The sequence below is a fragment of the Fukomys damarensis genome, unplaced genomic scaffold (assembly GCF_012274545.1).
Source record: "Fukomys damarensis isolate Sample0158 unplaced genomic scaffold, DMR_v1.0_HiC HiC_scaffold_37, whole genome shotgun sequence".
In the NCBI taxonomy this organism is placed as follows: Eukaryota; Metazoa; Chordata; class Mammalia; order Rodentia; family Bathyergidae; genus Fukomys; species Fukomys damarensis.
The window spans coordinates 56,335,648-56,359,781 of NW_022900949.1; the positions used below are offsets into that span (position 1 = coordinate 56,335,648).

At 37.3% G+C, this 24,134-nt stretch overlaps 1 protein-coding gene across 9 annotated transcripts in view; it reads right to left on the bottom strand.

Moving 5' to 3' along the window:
- Window positions 1-24,134, bottom strand: part of Slc9a9 (solute carrier family 9 member A9) — a 671,333-nt gene that overhangs the window by 531,298 nt on the left and 115,901 nt on the right. For 8 of the 9 annotated variants that reach the window (XM_010608158.3, XM_010608160.3, XM_010608159.3 and 5 more), the window contains one exon: window positions 20,181-20,383. In XM_010608158.3, coding sequence (XP_010606460.1) covers window positions 20,181-20,375 — 195 coding nt within the window. In that variant the 5' untranslated portion in view covers window positions 20,376-20,383. Of the gene's footprint in view, window positions 1-4,766; window positions 4,821-20,180; window positions 20,384-24,134 lie in introns of those variants that run through there. The other variant, XM_033759291.1, reaches the window with a different exon arrangement.

Genomic DNA, 24,134 nt, shown 5'->3' on the forward strand with positions numbered 1-24,134 from the left:
AAACTTGGAAACAGCCCACTTGCCCATCAGTTGGAGACTAGATAAAAAAGATATGCTTCCTCTATAAAATGGAATACTACTCAGCCATAAGGAATGAGAAATTAGTCTTTCACAGAAAATGGATGCATATTGAGGATATACTCTTAAGTGAAATAAATAAGTCACAAATGTGTAAATACCGAATAGTTTCTCTGGTGTGAAAAACAATAATGGTACATAAGATCCTTATGATATAATTGACAATGTGAAATAGGAAGAAAAGTGCCAAAGGTGTAGGGGAAGTGGGAAGGGTAGGGGAAAGGAAATAAGGGAAAAAATATGAGAAAACAAAAAATGGAAATATAGTATTTGTAAATAGGGAAGGGAGGAGGGGGTAAAGGAAGGGCAGGGGTAAGGGGAAAAATGAGAACCAAGACTATCATGTAAAGGTGCAAGATCCCAATGATGAATATAACTGTACTATATACCTAAAATGTACCAATAAACTCAATGAGAAAAAAAATAAAAGACTTTGTTTCCATTTTTTCATTTTCTTGTATTTTTTTCTTTTCCATTATTTCCTTTCCCCTACCCTTCCCTCTTCCCCTACAATGTTAGCCCTTTTCCTCCTATTTCACATTATCAGTTATACAATTTGGATACGTTTTTTCACTGAATTTATTGTTACTTTTTAAGTATACAGTACAGTTACATTAATCATTGGGAAATCATAACTTTATATGACAGATCCTAGTTCTCATTTTCCCCCATCCCCCTGCCCTCCTTTCACCCGCTCCCCACTCCTCTATTTACAAAGATTTTGTTTCCATTTTTTCCTTTTCTCACATTTTTTCTTTTCCCTTATTTCCTTTCCCCTACCCTTCCCTCTTTGCCTACACCTTTAGCCCTTTTCTTCCTATTTCACAAGGTCAGTTATACAATTTGGATCTTACTTACACTTTTAGTTTTTCACACCGGAGAAAGTATTCAGTATTTACACATCTGTGTCTTATTTATTTCTCCTAAGAGTATGGCCTCAATATGCATTCATTTTCCTCTGAATGACGCTAGTTTCTCATGCTTTATGGCTGAGTAGTACTCCATCTTATAGAAAAAATACATCTTCTTTATCCAGTCTCCAACTGATGGGCAACTTGGCTGTTTCCAAGTTTTAGCTATTAAAACTGTGCCGCTATAAACATGGGTGTGCATATGTCACTGTAATATGAATCTCTTAATCCTTTTGGAAAAACACCCAGGAGAGGGATAGCTGGGTCAAATGGAAACTCAAATCCCAGTTCTTTGAGGTATCTCCAAATTGATTTCCATAGTGGTTGCACCAGTCTGCACTCCCACCAACAATGGAGAAGGGTTCCTTTCTCCCCACAACCCACCATGTGTTATTGTTTGATTTCTTGATAACAGCCATCCTTTCTGGGGTGAGGTGGAATCTCAGTGTTGATTTCATCTGCATCTCTTGAATGAACAGTGATGTGGAAATTTTTTTCATATGTTTCTTTGCTGCTTTTACTTCCTTGTCTGAGAAATGTCTGTTCATTTCAGATACCCATTTTGGAATTGGGTCTTTATATTTGGGGGGCATGATTTTTTGAGTTCTTTATATATTCAAGACAATAGTCCTTTTTCTGAGGAGCAGCTCATAAAAAACTTTCCCACATTGTAGGTTCTCTCTTAGCTCTACTGGTGATTTCTTTTGCAGTGAAGAAGCTTTTAACTCAGATGAGATCCCAGTTGTTGGTTCTTTTGCTAGTTTCTGTGCTATTGAGAATTTGTTCATAAAGTCTTTTCTTATGCCAATGTCTGCAAGAGTTCTGCCTAACTCATCTTCCAGCAAATTTAGAATTTCTGTCTTAATAATTAGATCTTTAATCCACTTGGATTTTAGTTTAGTTCATGGTGAAAGATAAGGATCTAGTTTTAATTTTAGAAGGTTGAAATCCAGTTTTGCAAACACAATTTATTAAAGAGGCTATCTTTCCACCAGTGAGGATGGTTGGCTCCTTTAACAAAGATTAGGTAGCTGAGTACATCTGCAGTTATTTCTGTATCTTTCAATCTATTTCACTGATTCTCAGGTCTTTTTTCTTTGCCAGTACCATGCTGTTCTTATCAAAGTGGCTTTATAGTATATTTTCAAGTTGGGGATTGTGATACCCACTGTCATGTCTCTGTGGCCTAGGATGGTTTTGCTATTCTAGGTCTCTTCTGGTTCCAAATGAATTTTTGTATTCTTTTCTCTAGTTCTGTGAAATATACTGTCGGAATTTGAATTGTGATTGCATTGAATCTGTGTAGCAGTTTTGGTACCGATTTTCCTTGATGTTGATTTTTCCTACCCAGGAGCAGGGGATATGTTTCCATTTTCTTGTATCCTCTTCAATCTTTTTTCAGAGTGCTATAATTTTTCAATGTAGAGGTCTTTTACTTCCTTTGTTAGATTGATTTCTAGATACTTTATTTTTTTGGATGCTACGGTGAAAGGAATTCTTTCCCTAATTTCTCTCTCATGAATCTGTTATGTGTTTACAAGAAGGCTACTGATTTTTGAGTGTTGACCTTGTATCCAGCTACTCTGCCGAAAGTGTCAATTAAGTCTAGAAGTCTTTTGGCAGAGTTTTTTGGGTCTTCTATGTAGAGTATCATATTGTCAGTAAATAATGACAGTTTAACTTCTTTTCCTAGCTTTATTTCTTTAATTTCCTTCTCATGTCGAATGGATTTGGCTAATGTTTCCAGAACTATATTGAACAGAAGTGGTGATAGTGGTCATCCTTGTCTTGTTCCTGATTTTAGTGTGAAGGTTTTCAGTTTTTGGCCCTTTAATATAAAGTTGGCTGTTGGCTTTTCATAGATAGCCTTTATCAAGTTGAGATAAAGAACATCTATTCCAATTTTCTACAGGGTTTTTATCATGAATCAATATTGAATTTTGTCAAATGCTTTTTCTGCACCTATTGAGATGATCACATGGTTTTTGTCCTTGACTCTGTCAATATAGTTTGTTACATTTATTGATTTACATATGTTGAACCATCCTTTCATCCCTGGCATAAATCCAGCTTGGTCAGGGTGTATGATACTCCTGATGACCCTTTGTATTGAATTTGCCAGTATCTTATTGAGGATTTTTGCATCTATGTTCATTAAGGCAATTGGCCTGTAATTCTCTTTTTTGGTTGGGTCTTTCCCTGGTTTTGGAATCAAAGTAACACTTGCTTCCAGGAATGAATTTGGAAGTATTGCATCCCTTTCAATTTCACTGAAAAGTTTAAAGAGTAGTGGCAGTAGTTCTTCTCTAGATGTCTTGTAGAATTGAGCAGTAAAGACATCAGGATCTGGGCTTTTCTTTGTTGGTAAACTTTTAATTATGTTTACAATTTCTCTGATTGTAATTGGGATGTTTAGAATTTTTATATCATCTTTGTTCAACTTTGATAATTCATAAGTATCAAAAAATCTGTCCATTTTTCTATGTTTTCCATTTTATTAGAGTACAGATTCTCAAAGTTGGTATTGGTGATCCTCTGAATTTCTGCTGGATTTGTTGTGACTTCACCTTTTTCATTCCTAATTCCATGAGCCTTTTCTTTCCTTTTTTTTGACAAGATTGGCTAAGGGTTTATTGATTTTATTTATTCTTTCAAGAAACCAACTCTTCAATTCATTAATTTTTTTTTTTGTATCATTCCCTTAGTTTCAATTGCACTGATTTCTGCTCTGCTCTTTATAATTTCCTCCCTTGTACAAGCTTTGGGTTTTTCTTAGAGGTTAATTATCATACATAAGATCACACAGCTGGTATGCAGCATATGACCAAGTTAGAAGACTCTATGGATTGGTCTCTACACCACAGTTTCTTATCTGTCACCTATAAGTGGATTTAGGTCATCTATCCCACTGCCAAATATGTCTCTCATTGGCTACAAACACATAAAAAATGCTTAGGCTTTTCAGATTATTGTCATGTAGTCAAGTCACCAATGACTAGAAAGAGTCTCGTGATTCCGAGCATGAACTCGCTTTTGTTATATGTGTGACTCTTTACAAAGGTGACAGTACACCCTGGTTTGAAATATAGAACAGGTCCCCATAATGCCTATTGTCCTTGACTAATCATTTGTAACTTTCCCTCTGTTCTCAAGCTCAGGTTTTAAGGCAAATGTTATGGGTTACTATTCCCGACTCTAGATGCCTCACTCCTTTTCAGTGATTGCACACTCAAATTGATTGCTGCTGGTTTCTTGTAGGCCTGCTCTCCATGTAGCTGTAATACTGGCATAACATTGTGACTCTGTTCTCATACTGACGTGATATCAGCAGGAGAAAAGAAAATAACAGATGGATGTGAAAGAGTCTGGTACCCTTCTCACAAAGACCTATCCATTCCTGGGGGCCCAGGCATACAGCACAATTGAAATTCTGTGCATTAGGAGTTATTTTTTCTTCCCAAGTCTGTAATTATTATTATTATTTTTTTTTAATTAATTTATTTTTTGGGGGGTTTGGTTTTTTGTGACAGGGTTTCACTATATAGTTGAGACTGACCCGGAACTCACTATGTAGCCCAGGCTGGTTTCAAACTCACAGCGATCCTCCTGCCTCAGCCTCCCAAGTGCTGGGATTACAGGCATGCCCCACTACGCCCAGCTTTGTAATTGATCCTAATCTCGGCCAAACTTTATATTATAGGCAAAAGATACCATGTTTTCTGTCCCCTCAGAATATATAAGAAGAATCTCAGTCCTAGAATTTTTCTTTGAACTTACAATTTCTGTCTGAGTTTGCATTATCTTCATCAGGCCTCAGCTGTGAGGTATGCACACAGCTTCCCCTTCACAAGACCACATCAGAGAGCAACTGATCTGGAGAAGCTGGACAAGGAAGGGCTGAGTCAGCAAGGAACACAATCAGAGCCAGTATGATTGTGGGGAATAGTATGTGCTTGAGGGGATGGAGGGGAGAAGAGTGCATGCTGAAATCAGCAGAAAGTATGATTTAAAATGAAGGTGGGTGTTTTGTAAATACTGCATTCACCTTTATAAACAGTGCCATAAAAAAAATCAACAAACCTCCTTACATTAACTTACCTCAGACTTATTAGTCCAAGGGAAAATCCATGCCCATCAAGGGAAGATATAATTATTTATCAAGGGAGAAGGAAAGCAGACTAATTCTTACAACATGGTTGATGTTGAATTTAACTTTTCATGTTTCACTCTAAAAAGCAAGCCCCTAAAGAAGGCATCCTTAATTCCTATATTATAGATAAGAAAAAATACTCAGAGAAATTAACTTGTTCAAGGTCTCAATACTTTGAAGTGGCAAAAATAAGATTCATTCCTAGGTCTAATTGTGGAACCGTCTACACTTCCATATGTTGTCTTTAGAGGCAGAGTTTAAGCTAAGATATTTGTGATTTTGTTTTTTGAAACAGGGTCTTGGTGTGTTGTTCAGGCTAGGCTTGAACTTGCTATGTAGCCCAGGCTGGCCTTGAATTTGTGGTGATTTCCTGCCTCAGTCTCCCGAAAGCTGAGATTACAGGCATGTGTCACCAGCCCTGGTGGCTCAACAATGGATTTTTAAGACAGCTATTATAGAAGGACTTTTTAGGGATATAAAAAATGAAGCATTTGGATATTTTCAATTCCCCTTATAATACAATTAAGTAAGAATGTATTCAGTGGTGTGTTGGTAAATCTCTAGAGAGGAAAAAAAACAAACAAAACAACCCACAATCTTTGATTTGTAGCATTTGCCAATTTCTTTGATCTAAATACTACTACTGTGGCCCATTTCATATTTCCATTGTTTTAACAACTAACTCGCCAAATTCCTGAAAATGTAATACATTATTAGCTCTCAAGCACTGAGAGAAGCCTGCGGTAGCACTCCATTATAGTCATTTTACTCTAACTCTGTGTTAACTCAACATTTGAGTCCTATTTTGGGCATAAAATAGGAAGCAAGCCTCCCAGCTTATGAGGGGGTCACTGTGTGGGATATGGTGAGATATCCCAGATTTCCCTTCCCCGAAGGCCTTGTGTTTCCTGTTACTAGGAGTGTGGTCAGCTCCTTCAAAGGTTACAAAGACTGCAGAGAATCATCTCACTCAAGGTTACATTCCTTTCCAAATGCAAAGACAGAGCAGTTTGATCTTTCCGAGACCTTGCCATCTGAGTCCATGTAAGGCTGACTCTGATGCCCCAGAGCTTCCCAAGGAGCCTTGGATGTGCATTGCAACTTAACCTCACCATCTGTCACTAAGGCTTCCTTCCTCCTCTATTCATAGGTATATTAGACTATTTGTAGTCTAAGGGGCACTTAATAAACATCCTGCCCATTAACTCCATTTCAGGTTGCCTGCTACTCTTACAATCCAATAGCAATAGTCTGGAGGAAGGTAAGGAAGAGTAAGATACTCTGACTTCGCAGCATGTTCTTGCTCCACACAAGACTGAGGCAGAACTTGATAAATCATTCCCAGTTAGCCTTGAGATGAGAAGTGGATGTGAGAGGAGTAGTGGAGAGAAGCCCTAACTCTGGAGAGGACCTGGTTACCTATCCAGTTTCCTTGTATACTGACCCATCCTGAACCAGCTCTATGTGCATCCTACTTTGGGTGTATAAGCTACCAGGAGGAGCTTTTTACTGATATGGGGAGAGAAGTGAATATAGTCAGATGGAACCTTATATAACTGCCTGCTGAAGACCTGTGAGGATAAATGTGCATTCCTGTCACAGTTTAATATTTTAGAAGGAACAAAGCAAAGAGGGAAGAATTAAAACATACATTTTAAATTTTATCTACTCAGACTTAAAGTCTAGTGGGAAATCTTTTCTTTCCTCCACTTCCTAGTTTCTGTCTTGCATTTTGATTTGTTTTGTTCTCTCCCTCCCTACCTGATTATTTGGAGAAGAGATTTTTAGCACTTCAGGGCTCTGAATAGTAAACAACTATATAAGAGCCCACATATTTCATCACAAGGAGAAAAGTGCCATAGCTATTTGGATACAAAATATCCAGTAATTAAAACAGGGCACAATAGAAGTGAGGAATAAAAGCAAGAAGCAAAGAATGTTAGATACCTAGTTACACCATCTCTTCATTTATGGAGATCTACAGTCTCTACGATGGGTCAGGCATGCTGGAATAAACAGCGGCCATCAAACATACCTAATCCTTGCCCTCTTGGAGCTTATAGTCTAGTACGGCAAAATAAATGAATAAAAACATTATAGATATAAATATTCTTACAATTCAGCTAAGATACAATAGGAGAACAATGAGGTTATGAGGCTATAGGTTTATGACACAAAATAATGGGATACTAGAATACAGTAGTCTTGAGTCATATAAGCTGGAGATAAGTACTCCCACAAAGTTAACCAGATCCTAAGAACATCCCTATATGAGGCCAAGAGCCCATACACATACTGGTGCTTTGAGACTCAATACTAAAGACTTCAGAAGACTGGGATTTTTAAAGAAAGATACTGTTATGGTTTTTAAAGTCTAAATGTTGGAAATTTAACTCTCTAATGCAACAGTGTTGAGAGGTGGGATCTTTTAGGTCAAGAGGACTCTGCCCCCACGAAGGGATCAGTACTGTCATCTCAAGGGTGGATTAGTGGGAATGAGTTCCTGATAAAAGACGAGTGTGGTCTCCTTCCTCCCTTTGTGTTCTCCCACCTTGTGATGTCTTCCACCATGTTATAACACGGCAAAAAGACCCTCGTCCAATGGGACCCATAGTCTTGGACTTTCCAGACTCCAAAAGCAGGAGCCACATCAAATTTTATAGTTGAAACTTTCCTAGTCCGTGATATTATGTTATGACTGCTTAATGGATTCAGACAGACATTATCAGAAATGGTTAAAACCAAAGTACAACATGAATAAAATATGTTACATTGGTCTTAAGGTGAAGTGTCCATATCCTAGGGAATGGAAAAGATGATGTTGAAAGTGGGGGGAGGGGGATTTTTAAATTTACATCAACCTTTTAAATTTTAGTGTGAGAAATGCTTTACAACATAAAATGTATTGGTATAGTAGTACTTGCATCTAATTTGTAAATAAATGTACTTATATTAGGTACATCTGCTCAAGAGCACTTAAATGATGGAGTGTGTTATGGTTTGTGTTTGGCCACTGTCCCTCAAATATCCAGTGTAATTAAAAGTTTTGTCTCAGGATGATGATGTTGCAAAATGATGGAACCTGTGAGATGAGGCTTACGAGAGTTCCTTAGCTCACTGGCAGCATGAGGTTAAATTCATGTGACCTCCATGAGTCCTCTAGAGAGAAATATTATAAAAGGAGCAAGCCCAGTCCTGCCCATCATCTTTCCTTCTGTTCCTGTTCAAGATATGACCTTTTGTTCCTGCACACATTTCCATTACAATGTGCTGTCATGCAATGCACTCAATAAAAAGTGAAACCAGTGGAGCTACGATTTTGCCCTTTGAATCTCCAATACTATAAACTATACAACGTTTTTCTCTTTATAAATTAACTGCCTTGGGTGTTTTCCTGCTATAATGCAAAGCTGACTGATACAGGACATACAATCAAGAGTTCAGAAGTCAATGTTTTAACTACTGAACAGGTATCTGGTATTCAATAGTAATAGGTAATATTTACTGAGATCTTATCACATGCTCGGTATATTAACACTTCACATAAATCATTCCACTTAGTTCTCATAATAACCCTTTGAAGTAGATGCTAATATTGCCTTATTTGAATAAATGAAGGTTATTGAGGGATAGGTCACTTTGTTTCATTTTGATTTGCTTCTTTGGTACTGAGGACTGAATCCAGGGCCTCATGCACTCTTAGATAACCTTCAGAAGATTACCCAGAAGCTTGAGGATAAATCTGCGATAGAACTCTGGTACTCTGGAAGAACTGTGAGTCTCCAACCACAATATTATAGTACCCAATAAATAAGTTACTATCATGAAGGAATTGATTCTCAAGGGCTGATAGTTTTGTGTTTGATGTTTCAGGAGGGACATTCTATTCTGGAATAGCACATAATGAATCCAGAGCAGATTAAGAAATACAAATGGAATCAAATGAAAGGCATTAGACACAATTTTTAAAATTTCAGCTCTCATGCAACATGATAACTCTGAGATCTTTAATTGAATAAGGTATGGAAGCGGGGTCTCCAGTCACCCATTCTGACCAACAGCTGTGGGAAATGGTTCTGTGGATATATATGCAGGAGGCAGCCCCTCAGCATCCTGAAGCTCTGGTCCACAGCATCTCTGCAACACTGGCCCCACAATTCCCATAGAACGTCTTTGCTACCATACTACACCTCTGTTAGGATCAGGCAAATGAATGAATAGATGAATAAAACCCTGTGTTTTTCTATACACAGCCAAAATCAAAAGCCTAGAAACCACCAGCATGTCTTTGGTGGTGGTCTAAGATCAGACAATAGTCATAAAGCACAGGTGATTGTAAGATGAGTGCTATCCCAGTGTTTCTCCTGACGGATATTTTCTGAAGCTTAAGGATAAAATTCTTTTGGAGAAGTCATTCACTTTACTGCCACAGCCCTTTTTCTATTTTCAAGTTGTGTCTACTGGAAAGAATATCAAGCCTCATGTTCAACCTACCCAAGCACTTTTACATGACTTCTCTCCTTTCCTAAGAAAGAATGAGTGTGAGAGATAACAGTATATATCTCCACTCAAATAACATGCCACTCCAAGACAGCATTGTCACCATCACCTTTTACATTATTTTGAGTATCTAGGGTTTCTTTGTTTGGTTGTTTCATCTTGGTTTGTTTTTCTAAGAAATAAAACTGGGTAGGTATTTAGAATGCAATTATTGCTTCTCAAATAAAAGTCCTGGAGACCTGTTTCCTCAGAATATGAGTTCTGAGTGATGATCTTTGGTAAAGAAGAAAGAGGACAAAGTGATGGACATAGAGAAGAGTCCTCCACCCAATGTTAGAATTTCAGAGGGCTGCATACCCAGACCTCTCTGTAAAAGACAAGCTGTACTGCAAGTGGCAGGGGTTTAACTAAACTCTCCCAAATTTTATATTTGGCAAAGGAATATATAGGATTATTCTTGTTAATCCTGAAGTTCAAGGTGGTCCAAGATACACTGAAAGTGTAGCTATACCCCCTCCTTGGTGTTTTCCCGTGCATTCTTGAGGCTAGCCTGCAGAAAGGGCAGGGTACTCTCACGGCACCCTGAATCCCTTAGTGCACAGTGGTCCCATCATTTAGGGGTTTTCCTTCCCCATTTCAAATTGACCACTTTTCTTCTCCATCTTTCTCAACACAACAAACATTCCCCCCCCCAAGACTCCATGTAAACCATGGAATATGGATAAATAAGATAGCAAAGACCTATAAAGGAGGGAAAGTGATTTCCAAAAAAACAAGATATTAACTCGATTTTCAAAATACAACAGTCATGAACTGTTGTTTGGTTTTGTCCTCCACTTTAACATATTTTCTTTCAGATCTCCATGTGGTTCACTCTACTCTTCATTTCTGTCATTGCTCCAGCTTTGCCCTGTTGGTGAGGTCTCCTTTTCAGAACATTTCTCTAAGCCTTTGCTCTTCATCTTCTCACATCGATAATTTTTCCTCAGAGCAGTTGTTTCCCCATCAACATCAAAATGTAAATACTTGTGTTAAACTGTTCTGTGGCTATCTCTCCCCTAGAATCTAAGTTACCTGATGAAAGGAACTTTGTTTCGTTCACTGCTAAACTTGCAGCACCTAACAAGTGCCCATTTTAGAGTGTGCAACAAATAAATGTTTGTTGAATGACTAAATCATGGAGTAGGAGCCAAGACTTAGGTTAGAGCAATAAAAATCATGAAGCTCTGCCTCTGTAGGATGGAGTAGAATCATTTGACTAGAGAGCATCCCCCAAATGCTTCTTCAATCCCAGACAGTGATTTATCACTCTGTTGTTTGCTTTCTCTCAGCATGCCTAGCAGAGTTTTAAAGGAGCTTTCTTTCTAGTCCTTTCTTTATCCTTCCCCCAAATGTCCCAGTGTTAGCTACACAGATTTATCTCATGGAACAGTGACTCTTTTTGCTCAAGCTGTTCCTGCTATAGGAAGCATTCTGCCCATGGCCTCTGCTACTAGAACAATCAAGTAAAAGGCCAAGATTAGAAAAAACAAAAGTAGTCTAAAATAAATATATGAGAATTAAAACGCTGAGCTATAAAAAGTCAAAATTACCATTAAGAAAAGTTGGGCAGAGCACCAGGAGGGCCTGCTTGGGCCCAGACTGTGGGAAGGATATCCGCACCCTCTCCTGCCAGACCGCCGCCATCACTCCAGTGCCAGGAAGGTAGCCTCACGGGCGCCCCTGAACCCCCACAACTCTCTCAACCCCCCACACACTCTCAGACCTCCTGATTGTGCCAGTCTTTGGACCCACTCTGCAGAGGCAGAGGTGGTCATAAAGGGTATTTTTCTGAGTTCCCAACTTTGAACATCTTTAAAGAAAGGGCGTGGGAAACCTGTAGTAGAATGCTGTGGAGTTCAACCGTTCAGGAGGTCGGGGAACTCAATGTGGTCCTTGCAGCCTGAGGTCAGTCTGCGTCATGGGGTTCTGCCATCAGCTAGCTGAGATCAGGGATCTTGGTTCTGCACGTGGCTGCACATGTTGTATATTATGATACCAGAGATATAGTCTGAAAGAAGCCCTTCAAATCCTTTTTTTTTCTTTCTTTTCCTCATTCCACTCTGCAAATTCTTTTTTCTGTCCTCTTTCTCCAACTCAGTCTCTTGCTCCACCATATTATCCCTCATCTCCCTTTCTGTTTCTGCTCCTGCCCTAACTCAGATTTCTTCTTTTCTCAATTTAATAAAGGCTACCTATGAAAAACCAACAGCCAACATCATATTAAAAGGCTCAAAACTGAAAACCTTCACACTAAAATCAGAAACAAGACAAGGATGCCCACTATCACCACTCCTCTTTGATACAATTCTGGAAACATTAGCCACAGCAATTAGACAAGAGAAAGAAATTAAAGCAATAAAGATAAGAAAGGAGGAAGTTAAATTGTCATTATTTGCTGACAATATGATACTCTACATTGAAAACCCAAAAAACTCTACCAAAAGACTTCTGGACTTAATTGACACTTTTAGCAGAGTAGCTGGATACAAGGTCAACATCCAAAAATCAATAGCCTTCTTGTACACAAATAACAGACTCACTGAGAGAGAAATTAGGGAAACAATTCCTTTCACAATAGCATCCAAAAACAATAAGTATCTAGGAATCAATCTAATAAAAGAAGCAAAAGACCTCTACACTGAAAACTACAGCACTCTGAAAAAAGAGATCAAAGAGGATATAAGAAAGTGGAAAGATATCCCCTGCTCCTTGGTAGGAAGAATCAACATAGTGAAAATGGCCATACTACCAAAACTGCTATACAGATTCAGTGAAATGCCAATTGAAATTCCAACACTGTACTTCACAGAACTAGAAAAAAGAATTTATTTGGAACCAGAAGAGACCTAGAATAGCAAAAGCCATTCTAGGCAACAGACACATGGCACCGGGTATAACAATTCCCAATTTGAAACTATACTACAAAACCACTGTGATAAAAACTGCATGGTAACGGCAAAGACACAGACCTGAGGATCAGTGGAACAGACTGAAAGACACAAAAACAACTCCAGATGTACTCAGCTATGTCATCTTTGACAAAGGAGCTGACCGTCTCCACTGGGGGAAAGATAGCCTCTTTAATAAATGGTGTTGGAAAAACTGGATCTCAACCTGCCAAATATTAGAACTAGACCCTTATCTTTCACCATGCACTAAGTTAAAATTCCAGTGGATTAAAGATCTAAATTTTAAAACAGAAACACTAAACTTACTGGAAGATAAGTTAGGCAGAACTCTTGAAGACATTGGCATAAGAAAAGACTTTATGAACAAATCCTCATTAGCATGGGAACTTGCAGAAAGAATCAACAACTGGGATCACAACTTATTAAAAAGCTTCCACACTGCAAAAGAAACCATCAACAGAACTAAGAGACAACCTACAATGTGGGAAAAAAATTTTACCAGCTGTTCCTCAGACAAAGGACTACTATCAGGAATACATAAAAAAATCTCAAAACAATCAACACCCCCAAATACACTCAATTCAAAAATGGGCATATGAAATGAACAGACATTTCTTAGACAAAGAAGTAAAAGCAGCAAATAAATATATGAAAAAATGTTCCATATCACTAGTCTTTGTAGAGATGCAGATGAAAACAACACTGAGATTCCATCTCACCCCACAAAGAATAGCTGCTGTCAAGAAATCAATCAATAAGAAATGTTGGCGGGGTTGTGGGGAGAAAGGAACCCTTCTCCATTGTTGGTGGGAGTGCAGACTGGAGCAACCACTATGGAAATCAATATGGAGATACCTCAAAGAGCTGGGACTAGAGGATCCATATGACCCAGCCATCCCTCTGCTGGGTATCTTTCCAAAAGAATTAAAAGAATCATACCACAATGATATATGCACACCAATGTTTATAGCAGCACAGTTTGTAATAGCTAAAACTTGGAAACAGCCCATTTGCCCATTAGTTGGAAAACGGATAAAGAAGATGTGTTTTTTCTATAGAATGGAATACTACTTAGCCATAAAGAATGAGAAATTAGATTCATTTATAAGAAAATGGATACATATTGAGGAGATACTCCTAAGTGAAATAAATAAGTCACACATGTGTAAATACTGAATAGTTTCTCTGGTGTGGAAAACTATGATAGTACATAAGATCCTAATGAGATAATTGACAATGTGAAATAGGAAGAAAAGGGCTAAAGGTGCAGGGAAAATGGGAAGGGTAGGGAAAAGGTAATAAGGGAAAAGAAAAAAATATGAGAAAATGAATAAATGGAAATAAAGTGTTTGTAAAGAGGGAGGGGAGGAAGGGATGAAGGGAGGTCACAGACAAGGGGAAAAAAATGAGAACCAAGACCTGTTATGTAAATTTACAAGATCTCAATAATGAACATAATTGTACTGTATACCTAAAATGTACCAACAAAATCAATAAAAGAAAGCAAAAAAAAAGTTGGGCAGCAAGAAAAACACTTACTTTAGTTAATATATTTAATGATAGAAATAAAACTATCAAGTGTTATGGTTAGGTTTTCTATAGGAGTTTCCTTAAAATATAGTCTTATCAACACAATCCATATAAGATCTGGTGACCATTTGTAGCCTGAAAATTTTTCTTCATTGTAACAATGGGACAGACTGCTCAGCAGTGTAACATTTCAAAATGACTTCCCTTACAAACTGATAGCTTCACTTTTCACACAGGAAGAGAAGACTTAGCAAAATTTTCGCTGGGTAGTTTCCTTTGACTTTGTGCATTATAGTCAAGTGATTTATGAGTGATAGGAAGTGTAAATTTAACTGTGCTGACAGCATTTTGAAAAACATACTGGGTCTGCAACCTCCTGAGCCAAATGGCCCGATGACCCTTACAACTCTATATTATAAACATATAATATGCCTTAGCAATGATAAATAATGAGAGACACTTCTGATTTATCAATTTGAAACCATACTTGTGATTTTTCTGTACAAGTCATCTTCTTCTCCTAAATTTGAATTGCCTCCGTCCCTTCTTGTAAATCCACAAGAGCAGGGGAGCAAAATAAATTGTTCTCCCTCTTTTTCCTCATGTCACATTAGCTGAAAACCCACATAGCCTTTCTTCTTCATTCTCTTCTCGCCGATCCATTCTCTCCTAGGTTTATGTTTCATCTGTTTGTTTTGGCTTAATATCCATTTGCTTTTGTCAAAATTACACTTTCTGTTGACCACAAACAGGATAGGCATACTCAACCTAGCATTCAGGAGGTTCTATAACCAAAATCTGCTTTCATTTCCAGCCTGTTTTTTATTGGTCTGCCAAACTGACAAATTGGAAATGTTATCTTTCCTGGAATATTCTTTACCCCTTTTATCTTCTCTTTATTATATTTTCTCCATCTCAAACGCCTTCCCACATTCACCCAGATACCACATGTACTACTGGCTACCAGACCCAATCAGTACTCTGAAATCTTTCCTATCATTCTAACAAGAGTCAGTATAGCCCCTTTTGAGTGTCAGTGCTTCTTGTCCCACCACTTGGTGCCTGCCTTTATTATTGCCTATTTACTTATTCATACATCATGTTTCTCTTTGATTTACTAATGTACTCCTTGAGATAATGCAATTAGAATCAATGGAATTCACTCAGTTCATTCATGTTGAAGGAATAAAGAAAACATTAGTAATAATTGAATTTTTGAAATAAACTGAACTTCCTATTGATATGAAATTCAGAAATGCCTAATGGATATTTTGGTATTGATAAATATTACATACCAAATTAATGATTATAAAATCAATGTGTAATAAAATATTGGCCTCAAAAGGTTAAAACTAGTTAGTATATCTTAGATCCACCGAACAACTTGGCAAATGGCATTGGAAACACTGACTGGATATATATATATATATATATATATTTACACATGGAAACATGGGGTAGTTTTGTCCCTTTCAGAGGAATGCTTTTAGCTCACCATCTGCTCATAATGTATATATAGAATGCTGTTTTCATCATTTTTTTCTGTTCAAAATTTTATCTGTGTGGAGCATAAACGAAAGAAGCTTGGCATATGGTATTTCTAAAATTTTTTATGTTTACATATGGCATAAAATTATAATACATTGCTGCTTATATAAATTGCAATTGTTCTTATAATTTCCAGTATTATACCTTCTTCTTAGAGGAACCATATGAAGCTATCGAGCCAGGGTCTGTTTCCAATCACATTAATGCGTAACCATCTCAGAAACACATGCGCTCTTAGAAAATCTTCCAAGAGGAGATTACGCAGCACAGGAATTCATTTCAGTCTCTCCAAATCCTGAAGTCAAGAATTTTATCCAAACCTCTAAACTACATTCTTTTCTAAGGGTAAAACTCATTTTTAATACCCATAATTTCTAGAAACAAAGACCAAATGCTTCCTTTCGTGCATACTACGAAAGAAAAGGATGCAGCGAGGCCCAGTGGTGACTTCTGTGCCACTACTACTCTGGACCTCTTCTTGAGTCATGACCAACCTCCACTCTTTCCAGCTCTGGTCATCAAAATCTGCTTGGAACTGTGGAATTTCTTAGGCTTCAGCTTAGGAATCTTCTCCTTTTCTGTGAATGGGACCTCTTAGAGAGCCTATCCAGTAGAGTGAGGCACAATAAACCACTCAGGCCTCAGGATCAAAGATTATAAGTACCAGATATGCCTCTGCCCACTAGTATGAGAGTCTGGACCCATCTTGTTATCTCTGGACAGCGATTTACTATTTGCATATGCACAACTAAAATTAAAGATTAACTTAGACTTCTTTAAACATTAAGAATCCAAGGCACTATAATTCTACAAATTTTGAGATAATGATTTTTAAATATAGTATATTTCTGCAGCTAAATGCTTTGCTAAAGTCTCAAATATTCCAATATTCACTGATTCTCTCACCAACTACTTATTTAGAAGCTATTAAGCACGAGACACCATGATACACTTTGAGGATGTGTTGGTCAATAGAGGCGTGGCCCCTGACTTTTGACATTTACCCATGTAAGAATGATAATAAGCAAAAAGCAAGAAATATAGCATCTCACCTGGTACTAAGTACTACAAAATCTAGGGGGAGAGAAGTGGTATGTGTGTATGGGGGGATGCAGTGGCATGCCCTCTCTGAAGAGATAGCATTTCAAGCCAAGTCCTCTAGAGATGGGAAAGAACCTTTTGTTTCAATTGCAGGAACAAGGTCATTTCAGCAAAAAGAATGCCATGTATGGAGATATGGAAGCAAGATAGTTCTTGGTGTGTTGAAGGAACAAAATGAGAGGTTAAAGGATCTACAGCAGTGGAGATAAGAGGAAGAATAAAATGGCAATTCTCTCCTTACCATGTTCACATGATGCAATACAGGACTGAAATCAGTGGTTTCCCAAGTTGTCTTCTATTAATCTTCTAAACATTCTAAAGCTCACACTACTCCCCTGCTCAGTCAAGTCATGAACTCAAGGGGTGAAACATAGACAATGTGGAGTTTTTTTCCTAAGCTTCCAATTTACTCCATAATATGGATAGATTTAAGGTCATTGACTCATATCAATTTTAATGCTTAAGTGCCTCCTTTACTCATTTATAAAATGATGAGATTCCACTGAAAGAGGTCAGGTATCCTTGCTTTTACTTAGGCGATCTCTAGATACAGATCCAGGGTCATTTTTATCTCCCCCTGCCCTCAAATCTTCTCTCTATTACTTTTATCCTGGGACTCTGTATTTTTCCAGTCAGGAAGGATTCTTGAAATACTAGAACTTCTCTGAACACTTTTCCCATAAAGCAAGGAAGCTCTTTTGATCCAAAGTGTCCAGCCTTGAAAAAGTCCCCCTCCTTTTCTTACCTGGATAACCACACACTGCAGCATCACCCTTCAAGCCATCCTGTTCTAATGACCTTTCTCAGCTAAATTCCTACTCCATATCCAAACCACATCCAAGCTTCAAAGCTCTTCTCCAGTGCTTCCTTCCCTAGGATAAAAGCCTCATGAACAAGTCCAAGTGTCGGTGACAACTAATTTGCAAAATTTTATAGTCCTCATCATCCATATAATACAGTCTCTCACTGGATTATTTACAGGCCTATATTATACATTGGTCTTATCCCTCCAAATGGATGTTAATATATTAAGCATTCAAACATTGGTTGTAGCAATGGTAGCATTACAGTTGGAAGCAGGGAAAGTGGCAAGGACTTTGGTAGTGGTAGTGCAGTGGCAATAGTTCTGGCAGCAGGACTAGTGGCAGTGATAACAGTAGGACATAAAGGCTCCATGTTAGCCAGGTGCATAGCATACATCATCTTATTTACAGTTAGCCTCCTTACTTTACAAATAAGAAATTTGATCTTATAGCAATTGAGAGTAGAATGTGGTACTAGTGGATGAAGAGAGGAAACTGAGGTTGAGTGTTGGCGCTGAATTACAGTTAGATAAAAATAAGTTTTGCTAGGCTACTGTATGGTAGAGTGACTATAGATAATAATTACACAGTTAGGATTCTAATTGTTTTCACAATAAAGAAATAGTAAATTAGAAAACTGGCATGTTTAGCATGATTTAAACATTATACAATGTATACATGTTAAAACATTACATGATATCCATTAATATGTAAAATTTGTGTGTTTTTTGTGTATCAGTTACAATAAATTTAAAAGCTGTGGCATAGGAAATCAAAGGAACTTATAGGGGATGACATTTCTATGTAATACACATTACTTCTTTACAAGATTTACAGTAAGTGGACCTCGGTTAATTGGTTGATTGATATGTACAGCTGCATGTTATGGAGGATTCCCAAAAGAAAGTTAGTCTGGGAATTGTTGAATTATTCAGGCCAACTTGTGCCTACCATTATTGGCCCATAAGCAACATATATGAAGTAAGACATACTCCAGCCATTTATAAACAAGATCTTTTTCACAAAGAGGCATCTACTATAACAAACATGACAGTAGATGCCTCTTTCTTCATCCTCAACGAGGATTTCTCTGGGTGCTGGTTCACCAAATCCTATCCCTCGATGTTTGAAGCAACAAATGGTGATTGTGACTCAAAGAATCACATGATTTAGAAGATTATCTAGAAAATTATAGAGCTATTTTAGTGCAGAACTCAAAATTGCTATAGCAACAGAAATAAGTATCAGTATCTTTTAAAGATTAACCTGTTTGGAAAAATATTACCGTGTTGTAAATAAGGTAAATAAAGTGGGTTGGAGGGCGAGGAAACAGATAATATATGGCAAGGTACTAATCAAAGGTAAAATTCAAGAGTATATTTAAATTACTATGTTTTTACCAGGTCATTTTAAAATTAATTTCTTTTCAAGAGATAAGTATCTATCTGTTATCATTGTAAACAAAAAGAATCGTATGGAAAAAAGAATCCAAAACATAACCCCTAGAAGTTACTCTCACTTATTTCAGAAATATATTATTTAACTTATTTTTTTGTGTGGTAGAATTTACTTTTCTGGCTAACTCTGATTTTGGTTAATATTATAGTTAGTTTGACTTTCTTGAATTCTAATCAAGAGCAATGAGGAAATCTAGAAATCTAGCTAATCTAGAAATGTATTAATCAAAGACAATGTGAAAAATCGGACCACAAATTAATTATCAAGAATGAGGAAAAATAGTAGATTGAGTACCTTCCCAATTGCCCCAAACCTCTCAAAATGGAAAATTACTAAATATTTTAGTATGGTATAAAAGTGGTAAAATCAAGCCTATCACTTCATTTCTGATTTTGAGTCATGAAGGCAAAGGAAAGTTTTAACTCAATAACTGAAGAATTTTACAAATTTACAATAAAAGTTTTTTTTTTTTTCCATTTTGAGGTCAAATTCAGGACCTCAAAGTACTGGACAGTGTTCTACCACTGAACGACAACCCTACCCTTAAACTATTTGTACAAAATAAATCATTCACAATTTTTCTTTTTTTTTTTTAAACCTATGATTCCCCAAGTAAATTTATATAGTCAAGATGTCTTGAGATTGACTGCATATCAGTATATTTACAAATAGTAAAGTGGCCAGCATATTGTGTTGGCAGACAGAAGCCAGTCATCCTAGATCAGATTTGCAAGGGAATTTTTTTTTTCATTTCTCTTTATTTTCCTTTTGGATTAAGGGAAATTCGAACCAAATAGCCTGCAGGCAATATACAATGATACTTAAAATATACATGTGAAAACTTATATCAAGTATGAAGAAAGGTGGAGTTGCTGAATTTTTGTATCTTTTTAAAAGCTTAATAAAGTTCTAGCTTGCAAAATAATTATATTAAAAACCTGTCCTAACTTCTAGGAAAGAATACTGGAAACTGAGCTTATTACTATATAAAAAGAGGATAATTCAATGTACTGATCTATTAGTTAACTAAATTATCCTAATAGTATGATACTGAAAAGGGCATTTATGTGTGTGGATATTTTTCTTATGAGAATATCGATTATGATAAAATTGTTATATGAAAATATATATGACCAGATCAGGTCCTTACCTTTTCAAGTATTGCATTGCCTTGGTGAGGACTGATGTTATGCTGGCTTATTTCTCTCTTATATTTATATTCATAAACTTTGTCGGTGATGTTAACCAGAAGAGTTGATGGACTGAAGTTCAGTTTTCCACAGTCATACACTGTGCCACTTTCAATGTCAGTTGGTGCGGTAGCATATCGTAAAATTAATCCCATTATGAGACCTAAAATAAAGAATAAATGATTGCACTATAGGATGGTAATTAGAGTGTTCAGTATTAGATTTTTTTAAATATATGACTTGGAACCTTCAGAAGGGGCTGGAGAAAGAGTTGGGTCGTTTGCTCATAAATACCAGCCCAATGGAATATGTCATTAATATTTGTAGTGGATACTACCGCTTGAATATTCAGCATGACTTTTTTCTTCCTAAAAGACCACACATTATGGATAGAAGAGAACCCATCTCTACTATCCATCCAAGAATATCAACAAATCTTTCTATGATAGAAACAAACTAATCTAACCAATCAGGGCATGAAATGTTTCTGCTCTGTAGCATCTATATTAGGCCTTTCAGATTAAAAAGAAGCATTTATAGTCCCTGTTTGTGGTGAGAGGTTGTCTTGTCCTAAGGTATGAGCAAGGCAATATTTTCTCTATTTTTACTATCTGGCATCCTGTGACCCTGAAGGAATTTAATTCAAGGACACAGTCAGCATCCTGGAGATGGTAGGACCAAGATATAGACAGGCCTCGGGTCCTGCATGATATCTCTGAGCCATGGAACCTTCCAACAACTTCACAGCTCCCTAAGTTTTAGACTTTTTGTTACATATTATAAAGATTCTCTAATTTTTCAAAAACAATTTGAATCAATTTTCTGCTTATTTACAGCCAAATACATTCTAACAATACAACATGTCTTTTCGGGATGAGTTGAATTGAAGTGACAATCCTTGATTTTTTAATTTATAAGCTTTGTTAGGTTGCTCATGGGAACTTTAGAGGCTTTAACAGCTGTCAATTTAAAATTAGGATTGATGTATGTGTTTGGGGATAAATAATCCACTGTTCATTTTAAAACATCAAATTCTGAAAGTTTTAACTCTTTTATGAATCCAATGATCTAGTAAACTTCCATTATTTAATAAAACATTTGCTAGGTGCATATCTTTTGCCAGAAATTTATAGACTTAAAATAAAAATAGGGTCCCAGTTCTGCAGGAGCTCACGTGCATATATATAAATGAACTCATAAGCAAACAATAATAACACCGCATAATACGTGCTCTGGCAGCCAGGAAACAGTTACGGAAAGGAGACACTTTGAATCCCTTTGAATTATGGAAGTGTCAGGTGAATCTTAAAGTTCAGATAACATTTGCCTAGATGAGCTGAATCAGAGAAGAAACTGGAACACTGGCTGAACATGTGGGTGGCAGTTCATACTAACAAACAGCTGTAAATTACTAGGACCTAACGCTCTCCATGTGTAGAAGTGTTGTTGAGAAGTGACTGCTAGGCCTGGTCTTTGTTACCTGCTTGTCTTGCATATGGCGAGTTCTCAGAAATGGAATATAAGCAAAAGTGACATGTGACCCATTCTGGCTATAGCACTGAAATAGATGATACTGTTACTATTCTTTTCTCTCTTCTATTTTGTATTAACTGGGTGGAAATAAATGAAAGGCTCCAAAATAGTCTCTGAGTTTAAAGAGCATGTGTCCCAGAGATAATAGGTGGAGGAAAGCTGTCTATGAACAGGGATGCTTACACTGGGCTGTTGAATGAAAAATTAACTTCTAATTATAAAGTCATAGATATCCTGATGTTTCTGTGTTAGTAGTCATTAATGGTAAACTAATAAATATAATGTATATACAGAGAGACTTAAGAGATCTTGTGTACACTCCTAGTGTAGGAAGAGAATCAATGGAGAGAGAAAAGAGAATTCTAGATTATGTAGGCCATAGGTGAGGCAGTAAGGCCAGGTCACAAATAGACTCCCCTTTCATGCTAACATGTTTTAACTTTTAACCCAGTGGTAATGTAGAACTATTGAAAGATTTTAGGCAAGAGAGTAAAACAATCATTTTCACATAAGAATTATCACTTTGGCAACAATGTAGAGAACTAATCAGAATGACAGGTAAAAATGAAAACAGATTTCTTTCAGGAGTATTTTACTCATTCTTATTTCAGTGTTTAGCCCATTCCTCCATAATACTTAGACATATTTTATCCTAACTTTTGTGAGAAAATAAGTGATGAACCTGTAGCTTTCACTGAGAATGTGATCTGCCCAAAACAATAGGCACCTCCAGAAGTCCTGTGGAATAAAACTAGTCAAGAAAGAGAAGAAAGATACATTAACTGTATTCCAAGTGGTATGGAGTGCTTGTGGGAAAATGCCACTTTTTAAACACTAATGTCCTAAAAATTACTCAGAGGGTACTGTGAATGATACAGTTGCCACACTTTCTTACTCTAGTGAGACACAGACAGGAATCCCAGGATAGCATCTGCATGGGGTCTGAATGGAAGAAAAAAATCCATATTAATGTCATTTAAGACCTACAGTTGGTAAGTCATTTATTTTTGCAAAAATGCTTTCAAAGAAATAACAAAAAGTGAACATGAAGTGCACACTGTTATTTCTCAGCTGGGAAAACCAAGTCTTTGTCATATTAAGTGCCTAGTACTTAGTGTGGCTAAATTCACCAAGGCCTCAAAAATTCTGGTCCTCTGAACCATCTCTGGTCCCAGTCTTCAAGAAGCATTCAGAAGTATATAGATGAGGCTGCTTGCAACCAGAAGTGACCAGATACACTTGAAAGTGCACCTGAAAGTGCACCTCTCAGATCTCTCATGGTAAAGAGTGAAGCTGAACAGTAGTTTCAGTAGTTTCCTGGGCTCTGGAGTCCATCACCACCTTCACTCTGAGGCTTCCCAACCCCTGTTTGCAGGCAATGATGAAAAATAGTAGGGATACTAAGGCAAAGAGGTGGGGATTCCTTTGAAAGAGAGCCATGACTCAAGGTCACTCCATAACCCTTGACAAACCTCTGTTAGAATTGCACTGCAGCCCAAAGAATTCCTGCTCAGCCTTTCTTCCTTCCCTCTATCCACAAATGCTGGGCCTGCATCAGGGTCTGACAGCTGTCCCAGCATCCTCAAGGCTCCTCCCCACTATCTCTCAAAGAACATCACCCCATTTTATATAAATATTTTGGTACCAGGGATCAAACTCGAGACTTTGCACTTATAAGGAAGGCAATGAGCTAAATCCCTGGCCCCCCCCATTAAATCTTTTTAACAATCTCTTTCAGCATCCACTGCTTAGAGGATAACTTAATGAAGGAGCCAAAAGGCACTGGCCCTTGCTTTCCCCCAAGTCCCAAGCAATGAAAGCAATCAATATCTTCACAGATTGCAAAGGTCACCGGGAATACCACATCTTAGTGAACTGCTTATTACATCCAGATGCCCATTTGTGCACCTCTGCCACAGGAACAGAGACTGGAAAATACTTATTTGTCAGAGGCTAAACATTTGCCCACAGAGCTTCCTAATGCTTTTTATAGCCAAACTCAGTGCTTTGCCCATATGTTGACCACAAATATGGAGTGCTGGATTCATGTAATTGATATACAATAGCACAAGACTATGTGGTAACAAGTGAGATATCTATCTGTCTATCTATCTATCTATACACATATGGAAAGAGAGAGAGAGAGAGAGAGAGAGAGAGAGAGATCACAGGGGGGATTCTAATGAGAGGGGGTTGTTTTTACACCCACACCATGTTACAGGACAAAGAAAATATCAGTCACTTTTGCATAGTAGGAAAAAAAAGACTGGCTTCAGTGGCTTATCAGCACAAAAATCACCACTCTCATTACTAAACCATGAAAACAGAGCCATACTTTCCAGGAGAGAAAGGATCCCAACTGTTGCCATAAAGCAATACCC